This window comes from Gymnoscopelus braueri, assembly GCF_963280865.1.
Source record: "Gymnoscopelus braueri genome assembly, chromosome: 2".
NCBI classification, from domain to species: Eukaryota; Metazoa; Chordata; class Actinopteri; order Myctophiformes; family Myctophidae; genus Gymnoscopelus; species Gymnoscopelus braueri.
Genome location: NC_137604.1, coordinates 40,980,516 through 40,992,783, shown reverse-complemented (window position 1 = coordinate 40,992,783; position 12,268 = coordinate 40,980,516). Strand labels below are relative to the sequence as shown.

The 12,268-nt window shown below is 40.3% G+C and overlaps 1 protein-coding gene across 3 annotated transcripts in view; it reads right to left on the bottom strand.

The window, feature by feature from the left end:
• Positions 1-12,268, bottom strand: part of lrba (LPS-responsive vesicle trafficking, beach and anchor containing) — a 301,696-nt gene that overhangs the window by 237,366 nt on the left and 52,062 nt on the right. For all 3 annotated transcript variants that reach the window (XM_080449815.1, XM_080449816.1, XM_080449817.1), the window contains exons 10-18: positions 11,742-11,875; positions 9,064-9,172; positions 8,318-8,470; positions 7,263-7,431; positions 6,388-6,467; positions 6,041-6,103; positions 4,012-4,109; positions 2,619-2,711; positions 987-1,095 (exon numbers count right to left, since the gene is read on the bottom strand). In XM_080449815.1, coding sequence (XP_080305941.1) covers positions 987-1,095; positions 2,619-2,711; positions 4,012-4,109; positions 6,041-6,103; positions 6,388-6,467; positions 7,263-7,431; positions 8,318-8,470; positions 9,064-9,172; positions 11,742-11,875 — 1,008 coding nt within the window. The remainder of the gene's footprint in view (positions 1-986; positions 1,096-2,618; positions 2,712-4,011; positions 4,110-6,040; positions 6,104-6,387; positions 6,468-7,262; positions 7,432-8,317; positions 8,471-9,063; positions 9,173-11,741; positions 11,876-12,268) is intronic.

The following is a 12,268-nucleotide window of genomic DNA, read 5'->3' as shown; positions in this document are numbered from 1 at the left end:
AGGCCTACATCTGTTCTTCATAGAGCATTTGAGGATATTAATAGATTCTTTTGCCATTATAAAATGGCCTCCCTTCTCCCTTTCATATTTCGGAAATGCGCGTGCTTGGGAAGCCTATATGGATAATTCACCATCATCTATAGAAGTAAATTATAAGTCTTTGTCAAATTATGGTGCATAAGAATAAATTGTTCCATTATCTGCAGACTGGAGTCTTGACACAAAACAGTGCTTCCCTGCCGAGGTGAGTTTCACTATTACAATGATATTATAATAGTCTGAATACATATTTAACAACTTTCTTAAAGGCTCATGAAGTACCAAGACTGAACTCTTTGTATGCATGTGTGTGTAAATGTATACATTTTTTACAGTATATACACAATATGTACTCCTAAATGACTGCTATGTGTTTTGGTTTCAAATAAAGGTGGAGGTAGCAATAGAATATATGACATTTGAAATATAATTATAATACAGTTCTTTACAACCACATTCATTCATGATCATTATAACTGTATATGAATAAAGTCTTTCACACAGGATAGAACTAAAGGTAGATTCAGTATTTTTATCACAAGAGTGAAATTCTTTCAACATTGTATCAACAAGAAGAAAATGTAAGAACAACAAAAGTAGAATACAGTGTGTGTGTGTGTGTGTGTGTGTGTGTGTGTGTGTGTGTGTGTGTGTGTGTGTGTGTGTGTGTATATTCAAGTCTATTTGTGTCAATTTGTGTTTTTAAAACACAAATTGTCTACATGATCAACACTATATTATCTCTATTCCATAAAAAAAATGTTGGCAAACTAAGCAGTACCGGGATCAGGCTAGTCACAAATATCCACATTTTCCGCTCTGAAAATAAAGACAACACATGCAACGCACACATACAAGTACCGTCACGACTACACTTATTTCCATACAAAGGACATTATCATAACAGTGCTGCCTATTGTTCTATATTGTACCATCGGGGGACTGACCTCAAAGAGCACGTTGTACGTCGTCATGGTGAAGTGGGTGGAGTGCAGCATCAGGCGTTCGGTGAGCAGCGAGAAAAGGCCGTGACTGAGCATGACCTCAGACTTCCTCCTGTTCCAGGGATCAGAGGTCGAAGGTCAGAGAGGCTAAATATTGATCTACCTACAGTTTTACCGCACCATTGCCATTGAAATAATGCATATGTTTTTATTATTGTAAAAAATATTTTTGACGTTTATATGAGAATCATTATAGGAGCGGAAAGATTCTTCAATGGCTTCAAAGTCTATTCCATATTTAACCATTTAACCATGACATCCCTATTTTGCGCATAATGTTTTCCATTTGCTTAGTTGTTTTTTTTATAAAAATATTTTTTGGGGAAATTAGCTGATCCTCAAGCAAGCTTGCAGATCAGCTAATTTCGCAATTTGCTGTATGACAAAGTATATTGGACTTAATTGACTTCACATGATGAGTCACAGAGAGGGACTGAGTGTTGTAACGTCTGACACGGAGGAAATAAAACAACACTTCAGCACCTCAATTAAATTTTCTTGCGATGACAATACTGAACTAAGCACAAATTAAAGGCAGGAAGGCAGTCCATAATTCAGAACAAACTCCTTTGTCGAGTTTGGTGAATTGTCTGGAATGAAATCGATGTGAACCTAAAGCACTTCTCTTGTTTTGTTATATTTTAATTTAAGTTAAGTTAATTCTACGTTTTATGAATGAAACTAACGCGAGACCTGTCCTGTACTGTATGTTCATGTACCATGTTGGTAATCTTCCGTAAATCCTTCAATATTCTTTTCATTGCGTTGTCAAGGCACCAGATGCCAAAGATAGTTCCTTGTATGAACCTCTCACTTGGCAATAAAGTGAATCTGCTTCAGATTTTTATTGGGTAGTAGAGCAGAGAGAGACAGGAAGGAGAGGGTAGACAGGAGGGGATGACTCGTGACGTGACACAGGTTTATATTTGAACTCAGGTTCTTATGATTATGTGGACATTACACTAAGAGGTTGAGCCATCAGGGATACATACCCCAGTTAGCAGAGTCTACTGAGTAACTTCTAGGTCAACCTGGCATCCAGACCACAAGTTAGGCCTTTGATGCAGGGTTTATGCAGAATAGGTTACATACTGTACACAGGGATTGGTGGTAGATTATTAAAATTTTGATTGAATGGATCGCTGGTATGACCTAGGTACCTCGCCATGCTTTTTTCTTTTTCTTACAGACGAACTGTTTCATGAATTATTGTTCATTGTATCATTATTTATATTTATCTCTATCTAACCCATTTGTATTTATTTGGAAGCAGAATTTCATGGCTTTGAAAAAAGACTACAAAGAAATATATACAACTTTAATGAAGACGAGCAGCACAAAGTACGAAATTGTTGGCGAAATTGTCACCACATTCAAAGTAAAATGCTTTAACCTGAGCTATTCATCAGAACATTGACTTGCCATTACTGTATTTGACTGATTGATGTTCTTTTTCCGCCCCTTTTTAAATTGCATGTCTTCAAGTGAAATGAACTGAACACTGGATCACCGATACGTTTAGCTGTCAGATCTGCTCTACATATACGAGCATTTGCTGATGGTGACTGGACTTACTTTGGTGGCAAGTTCTTCAAAAAGTAGCCCAGGACTTTCAGTGCCTGCACTCGAATAGGCTCGGATTTGGAGGCCAGCACCTTGTAGACCACACTGTAAAAACAGAGGGGGGAAAGTAAAAAAAATAATAATTAGGCTAGCATAGCATAGATGGAAATGATGTACTTAGTATGTATGCTGGTTAAAATGTTACATTATTGTAGGTGTGATATAAATACAGTAGGCCAACATAGATAACAGATGATTGACATAGTAGCATAACATAATATTAAAGTTAAATTATATTTTTTACAGAAGCATTCCACTTCTAAGTGGGAAAACAGGATTTTGCTTACAAGTGTTACATAAACATGTACATTAACACAAAAAGGGTCTGGAAGCTGTTGTTGCTACTGTATGTGTTATTAATAAACACATGATCTAAGTTTCTTTGCGTGTCAAATAATTTATGACGGTATCCAATCGAACATTAAACAAAAAGGAATTAATTTATATGACTGTTACTTGGACCAGCAGGGATACAAAAACCTTTTGTTTTCAAAGGATCTATGAGTCTTTCAATAAAATGAGCATTCAATATATGCCCAGCACAACAGCCACCATTTACTTTCTATCTTGAGCCATAACCATGAAAAACAACAGCAGCGAGCAGCTTAAATTAGGGGGATAAATCAGAGCTCTGCAGGGTTTCAATAGTTCAGAGGGAAAGCTTCAAATGAAACTAGTAAACCATCTTTATTGGTCAACTGTGTCATCTGGCTTCATTTTAACCCCACAACAAAACACAACACTCACACACACACACACGCACACACACACACACACACACGGGGGCTAAAATCCCAACACAAACCCTGCGGTACACTGAGGGACAATATGCTGGATAAGCAAAAACCAAAGCTGTGGAAATGTGACATTATCTGCTTTGGTAATTCAAAGCTAAGAATAACAAAATAGGTGTTTTATAAATTAAGACAATGGTAATATTAGATGTGCCATATACACAATATTATTACACTTAATATCTATCTGACACGACACAAAGAAATGAATTAAAATTGTAACACTGCTTTGATTTATACAATAGAACAGGAGAGGCAATGAAATGGCCGATGTTGTGTTTTCTCTATCTCATATCTATATCTGTTTGTATCTAATGGACAGTTATGCTATTTTTTTTATTTTAAAACGTCCTAACTATTTATTCGTTTTTTTGTTTACTTAGCTTCAAATCCTACAGTATATTGTAATCTCAAATGTGGTTGATGGCTGATGATGCTTATATTGTTCATTTCTAAAGTTTTATTCTCATCATATTCTATGCATGACATGTGCTATAAACAAATAAGGTTCGTCACACATTTATCATTAGGTATTATCATGCGTATGTTACCGTATGCCATTTCGCTGGTCAAAGGCCTGCACCATGGAGCCAGGGTGCTCTGACATCAGAGCCACCAACAACTGCAACACGTCCATGAGGTTGTCGTCCTGACAAAACACACACACAGAGGGATGGAGAGAGAGAGAGATCATAACATTTGCAATTAGTAGGTACTTTGTTTGGTCACTGAAATAATACAGTAAGAAAAAATTACCGCTATATTCCCAAACCAAATAAAACCAAGCATTGTGTTATATTACAGACCGCTAAAGTGTCGAGTATTTAAAAAGCAGCGCAGGAGAGTATAATGACATGAAAATAAATCCCATCAATTGTACTAATGTACAATTGTTCGGAAGATCTCAGGCTGAAAAGCTACAGTACATATGGTATGGTGTTGGATTGTATAAACCACAGAGCTAGTTGGGAAGTTACATTTAAAAACACATAATGAAAGATACTTGCTAAAATCCCTCATTGGCTGTAATATAAATTTAAATCAACCTACGCTGAATGTGGAATAGGCACAGCATAACGTTTGCTTGAGAACGTCAGCCTCACATTTTATTTATTTTAGATAGATCACCAGAATCAAAGACTAAAATCATTTATTCTGAATGATTAATTATGCTATTCCCTAATAAATTATTTGTCATTATTATACGAGATTGTCCTCCGGTGGGAGAGCAGAGCTATGCTGGTATTCTCCAACAGTATTATAAGAAATGCATTCAGCTGACAGAACTGAAGGCTGTCACTTTTCATTGTGACATCAGTGAAGAATAAATAGACCCATCATGCTCTCGAGTCTGAGACTATTGCTCTCTCCTGTTCACACTTTGCTGGCGATAATTGGCTGCTTACACAACACAACTGATTCCAGTGATGGTTTTAGCGACAGTACAGCATCTCATGACTTAAAACTCATTAACCACTTAAGCCCTACAAAATTTGTCATAAAACAAATAAAGAAAGTAGCGACGTGATGTGAGTTCTTTTGGAAAGTTTTAATCTAAATTAGATTTTTTTTTTTTTACTTCTGAAATTACTTAAGTTTTAGGGGAAAAAATAAATGCTTTTAATTTGTTTTTCTTTTTCGTACGCAGTATCGTACGCAGACTCTTCTTTTGGGTGATTTCAGCATCAGTCTAGTTATTAAGATTCATTCTTTTACTGACTATTTTTTGTAATGCTGTACTCTGTACTGATATTCTGTGCCCACTATCTTTATATAGAAGAGTCACATTTTCATCTGTGACCTGGAACTTGTTTTTCAAGTACAAACTCATACTCTAAGGAACTGACTTTGTAGCAAGGGTGTAGTACATTATCAAGATATATGACTGACATAAGTACAAAAGAACTGATGTACTGGCGAACGATGACAGCGGGCAACTAGGCCAAAACATGTTATATGAATAGAGTTAAATAGTCACCACCATCTCTGGTACATGATGTCAGTTGAGTAATGTGGTCTGACTAAAGCGGTCAGGGCCTATGTCATTAAAGGAAAGCCTCACAGAGACAGACGTACGCATACAACTAAGTGTTCTTACAGTATATGTATTCATAATTGCTGGTGCAGAGTGCAGACCCACATGCGATTGTAGTCGAACAAAGTGAGCCCATCACAACCATTAATAAAAATGCAATGCGTAACAGGCATTTGAATGAATGAACTATGAATACACTTCTGGGAAGAAAAAAACAAAAGAAGACAGTCATGGGCCTTCAGATGACATTGGAATTTGTGAGGAATGTTGTAATCGGCATTTATTCCTGCAGGGTTTATTATTTTACGACCTCATTATACTGCTATGCATCGCTGCAGTCCAAACATGGCCGCTTCTGCTGGTGATTTGACTGGCAGACTTGGAATACTTAGCAGAACAGTAACGTTTCCCCTTGCACAGGGTCTGCTATGCTCTTATGCTCGTACTGTACTTCAGAAGGTGCAGGAGTAGACAACAGCTGTGGTTACGGTGCCATCTAGTGGCTGGTGGTATACTTATGATCAGAAGCATACAGTCATGCCTACCTCATGCATCGTGAGGAGATAGTTGAGGATGCTCTGCAATTCATCTTCCTTCACGCCATAATCCTGGTAAGTCATGACACACACACACACTCAAATCAGTACATTAGTCATCACACCAAGGTATAATCCTGGGCTTTCGGTATGAAATATACCTTTCGCACGCACACACACACACACACACACACACACACACACACACACACACACACACACACACACACACACACACACACACACACACACACACACACACACACACACACACACACACAGTATGATGGTGTCGCTTGTCGAAAAGAACAGACTCTCAAGCCATCGACAATGCAACACCATGCAATGGTGCTTACCTTCATTATGAGCTGCTTGACAAACAGTAGCAGGAAGGCTCGGAGAGACAAGATCTCCTTCTGGTGGGGTCGCGGACCATCTACACAAACACAACCACACTCACTCTATTGGCCAACTAACTGCACATAATGAGCAATTTAACAAACAAGATTATAGGACAAGTGATACAATTATAATACAACTGTTAAATATTTATGATAAATTAAAATATAAAGTAACAAAGTTTTTTTTTTGTTTTCAAATGACTTTATCAGTCAAATGGGGATTAGGAGGCAGGAACATTAGGTAAAGAGGATTCTTTGGTACTTAAACATAACAGCCTTAATGAGGCAGAAGGGTTTGCTGGGGTTTTAAGCTATCAAAGTTAGTTTCAAAAGAAGAAAAACAGGCCACGTTAACAAGCAGTTCAAACAGACATTTACCAGCAAACCTTTTACCTCGATAATCCCTTTGAAATTCAGGCCAAACACTTAACAGAGCTGATAGCCCAAGAGCAGCATTTATCTATGGGAGTCAGATAGTTAGGGACTACTGAATCTACAGTAGTTCCAGAATGAATATAATGTAGAAAGAAGCAGATAACAGTTAACCGCTTCAACCTCAGCGTCCATATTCTGGGGGGAACAATAGCCAAAATTAGGTGATCTAGAAGCCTTCAACGTGTCGCAACACGACGCGTTGAAGGCTTGTAGATCGGCAATTCTTCCCAAAGAGATTTGTGTGCAAGTACAGTTGCAACTCAGGTCTGTTTTACTAAGAATCGAGGGTTTAAGTGGATGGAAACAGGAAGAATCAGAGCTTGGTGATGATCGGTATAGTTCTGGTGAGAGTAAAGGAAGAGGCTGAGAGAGAGTGAGAGTGTGTGTGTGCTCACCAAGGCCCTTAGGCACTACTCCACTGCGGTCCTGGGGGTTGATGACCCAGTAGTAGTATTTGAGGGTGTGCATGACCTGCAGTACCGTCCCTACCCTGCGGATGGTGTTGTAGATGGTCACCGTGCTGATGAATTCTGTAGCCAGGTAGGTGTACAGGGTCAGCTGGACCTGGGACGATACAACACACACCAAAATCAAAGATGCACAGCCGTACCAATGTATATTTATATGCACGCACGCACGCACGCACGCACGCACGCACGCACAGCTTGAGCTAAACAAAAATCCAATTTAATTGTGTGCTATCTTTTTGTGCCAGTGATAAGTGGGTGCTTGTAACCCCCTAAGGCTCTTACCGTAGACTATAATCTCTCATTTAAATAACAGTGTGGCGTCACAGGTGGAGGTGTGACTTTGTATTGCAGCCTCTAAACCACAGCATGATGGATATTGACATCATACAGGAGGTGAGAGGAGACAGCAGGTGGATCCTGGGTGTGTGCGAATATTGGCAGGTCAAAATGCTTACTGATGCGGCTGAGTGAACGTGTGTGTGTGTGTGTGTGTGTGTGTGTGTCTGTGTGCTGCCCAAAGCTGTATATGCACAGCTCTATGTCCTGTATGAATGTGTCCAACACACGTGTGCAAACATACTGTATGTAGGGATGGGACAATAATCGTTTTCATCCATAATCACGATAAAACGCTCACAATAATCATATAGCAGGGATTGAAATTTTCAGAGAAATTGTCCTTTGTCATACTGTACACTGAACCCAAGTACTTTTCCCCCACATCTACCCCAAATCCCTTCGCCAAAAATAGCAGATCTACAAGGTCACGAGATGCATTGTGTTTGTAGATCGGCTATTTTTGGCTAATGTTCCCCCCAGAATATGGATGCTGGGATGCAAGTGGTTAACAAAAGTGGAATTTAAAGAGTTTTAAGATCATTTTGATTATCGCGATAATATCGCCTACCACAATTATTTTGGCCACAATAATGGTCCCATCCCTAAGAGAGAGACAGACAGAGAGAGAGAGAGATGTCTACCTTGGCTGGTGCATGGATCCAGATGGCAGGGTTAAACAGTATGTGGTCACACAGCTGTTTCAACAGCATCACACCGTTCTGCAGGTTGCTAAGGTAACGGGCGAAGGTCAGCATGTTGTCCAGCACTGGCCTCGTCACATGGACCTTGGAAGACTGTAGGGCAGGCAGGCAGACAGGTGGGCAGACAGACAGACAGAGGAAACAATAAAGTGAATCATTTTTTAAGGAAAGGAGGCAAGACAAAGACAGAAAGAAAGAAAAACAAATGGAACAAACGAACAGAGAGAGGAGGAGAGATAACACATGCAGAGAGAAAGATGAAGAGCAGCATCTCTTCTGTCTAAAAAGCACCAGCTCAGCTCTGACCTCTAAACACAGCTGTCCTGTGTGTGTGTGTGTGTGTGTGTGTGTGTGTGTGTGTGTGTGTGTGTGTGTGTGTGTGTGTGTGTGTGTGTGTGTGTGTGTGTGTGTGCAAGAGTTTTGGTGTGTGGGTGTGGGTCTGTGTGTGTGTGTGTGTGTGTGTGTGTGTGTGTGTGTGTGTGTGTGTGTGTGTGTGTGTGTGTGTGTGTGTGTGTGTGTGTGTGTGTGTGTGGCAGTATCATTATCCTCGAGAACAATGCAGTCATTAGTAAATAGGTGTGGAGGTCATCTGAGATGACTCTCGTATTCTGTGGCTGAACCAATTTGAGTGCATAATTTTTCAAGTGCACGTACTGTATGTGCGCGCGTGCATGTGTGAGTCTTACCTTCTCCAGAGTGTAGCCGATGACCAAGAAGCCTTTGCAGGCCAGAACCTGCTCTTGCATTGCAACAGAGTTCTTCAACAACTCCATCACAAAGGTCAACAATGTACAGCTGATAGAGAGACAGAGAGAGAGAGAGTGAGAGAGTGAGAGAGTGAGAGAGTGAGAGAGAGAGAGAGAGAGATGCAGACATAAAGAAAGAGACAGACAGACAGACGGGCAGATAAGAGGGCATCAGACAAGACTCATAATGACAGACAGAGAGAGAGGTGCAGTGACATTGAGGGGGCTGAAGTGCTGACTCATGAGACATAACAGCCAGGCAGCGTGACTGAATGAGGCTGTCCTGTCACCACCTCACTGTCACAACATTACACTGTGTCATCAGCCTGGATGCTGCTCAAACTCGTATGGAGTGAAAAAACATTTTTAGGTGACATTTTGTTTATCTTTTGGGTTTGGCGTTTTTGGGGGAGGTTTGTCAGATTAAAACAAAATCTTGGTTTTCATAATTCCTTAACACATTGGGTGCCAGAGGTTTATTAAAATATTATACGTTGAGTGCCAGCATTTCTTCCATCCACTTGCGTTATACATTTCGTGCTGTGAGAAGCCCCGACGCGGAAATGCATGTAAACAAAGCGTGCGTGCGAGACGGCGGAGGGTCCCGACTAACGCCTGGAACAATAATATTTCCAACGCGACCCTCCATTGCAGCGTGATCGCCGATCGAAAACGGCTCGTTTCCACCACATTAAAAAGAAATGGAGATATTAAGCTTTTAATCAAGGAGATAACATTGAAAACGCCGACCGGAAGGATTTTTGACATGGAGCCTCATCCAGCCTCTTCTTCTCAGAAACTGCTTGGGTGATGTCAAAGTTTCGTTTTAGCGCCCCACGTGGCCCACATGTATAAAAATAGAATTGGGTCAAAAACGGTCCGGACCGTTTTCGGCACTTCTCGTTTGGACCCTCAAAAACGGTCCGGACCGTTTTTGGCATTCAATGTGTTAACATCGTCGCTCAGGTCAGATGAGTCAAATGTGCCACGTGACCGAGTGATGATCCATTGTCAACATTGTGCTGCCAAGGCACATTACAGTCCACAGACTCCACACAAGGACGTCTGGTGGGTTGGTGAATGCCAGTACTAGCACATCAAGCAATACAGAGATACAGATGTTCAGAGCAGTCCGTCTTATTCTGCAACAGCCTCATGTGCAGCTGACAGCTGACAACTCTGTTGCAGTCTAAAAGTAATGTGATTATAATAAATTACAAAAGTATTGAGTAAGATTAATAGTGGATGCATCGGCTTCATGAGCCAATCCTCCAATTTTGATATATTACCCTTCTAACTTGACACTAATGAGGATTAATTTAAGGCTACATAAAACTTGAAGGTGGTCTGGCATGTTTACAGTAGCTCTTCGATTATGACTCACTTGACATACTTGACATTACTGCCCACCATTTTCCAACGCATACCGTGGTTTGTTTGAATTCCGAGGAAGCCATTGGATTTCATTCATGTCAGCACAGCATGGATATCAACTTGCAGTGCTTGAGACACTTCTCTGCACAGTTATTTTTCATAACATAAACATTTAGTGTTGCATAGCAGTGTTTCCCCTTTATGCATTAAATTATCATTATCATCCATTTTGTTAATGATGAATTTATTAACTAAAGTTATAATAATATGTGCTACCAGTATGGAGTAAAAGCACAGAGCGGCCATCACGTTACTTATGCATTCTTCTGTTCTTGTTACCTCTGAACACACAAACACATTCCAAATCAAATGTAAGTTGGTTTTGGCAATAAATGTTTGAATATTATGTTAATATTCTCCGTTTACAACAGAAGTCTATACAGGAGTGTCGTAATCTCTCTCTCAATAGGTACAGTATGGGGTCCATCTATTTGCGGTAGCCTACAAAACGCCTACTTTCAACTTTGAGATTACCTGATCATCTCAGCATTTTAAATCAAGTTAAAACAAGCCCCAGGTAGATCAACATTCAAGCAAACCAACGCTGATTAGGATTATTTGCAGAAGACAAAAGAAATAAATCCTGACACATCACTCCATAGACTGTGCCCGAAACAAAAACAGACCTACAAGCTATCATTGTGACGCAATGCAACGCATAGACACCTTGTAGATTTGCTCTTTTTGTCAAGCAAGCAACACTGATGGAGTATAAATTAAGTTTAACGTTCAAAACAATAATTTGATTGGAATGTGCAAGATATGTGAAATAAACATTTGGAAGGACCATCTTATAATGATCTTCCATAAGACTCAGCATTGCCCATAGTGTTTTGCCTTGAGGTGGTCAACAGGGCCACCGTGACTCCGAGACACATGTCAATCTCAAAGACACTTGACTTCTTATTCTGAATGGAGAGATTATTTAGATAGATTTACCACCACTGCTATAACTTTATCCTAGGGGAAACACTGCTTAATGCATTTTAAAACCCGGATTGATTTGAAAACTCGAGCTGAAAACAGTCCCTCCAGAAGAGTTTGTTTTACAAACGTCTATGACTTATTAACTGTGCAATGGTGAACTGTGTGTGTGTGTGTGTGTGTGTGTGTGTGTGTGTGTGTGTGTGTGTGTGTGTGTGTGTGTGTGTGTGTGTGTGTGTGTGTGTGTGTGTGTGTCCTACCAGACAGAGGTGTCCAGCTCATGGCTGGAGGGCTGGCAGTAGTCCAGCTGTGCAAACAGAGGGAAGAGAACCTGCACCCCTCCGATTGAGTGGATCCCACTCTGGACTGAATGTGTTACTACTGCCTTCACATCCTGCAGACACACACACACACACACACACACACACACACACACACACACACATTTCAACATGCATAAGGAAAAGACACAATCATATTTAATGTGCATGTGCATATTTAATGCGCACGCACACGCATGCACAAGCAACACAAGCATGCCTCCAACACAAAGGCAATGATGGATTCTCTGCTACTGAGATAAGAGGGGCATGAGAGGGAATTCAGTTAGTGGTTGAGAGGAGAGAAAAATCGGTAATTGAATAAAATGTCAGCTCTCTGCCTCACACACACCCTGCTAGTATCTCTCTCCCTCTCTCTCCCTGCACAGTAAAATCCTGTGTGTTAATTTAACTCTTAGCCACTTAAATCCCAGCATCTGTATTTGTGGGGAAAGCTGAAAATAGAC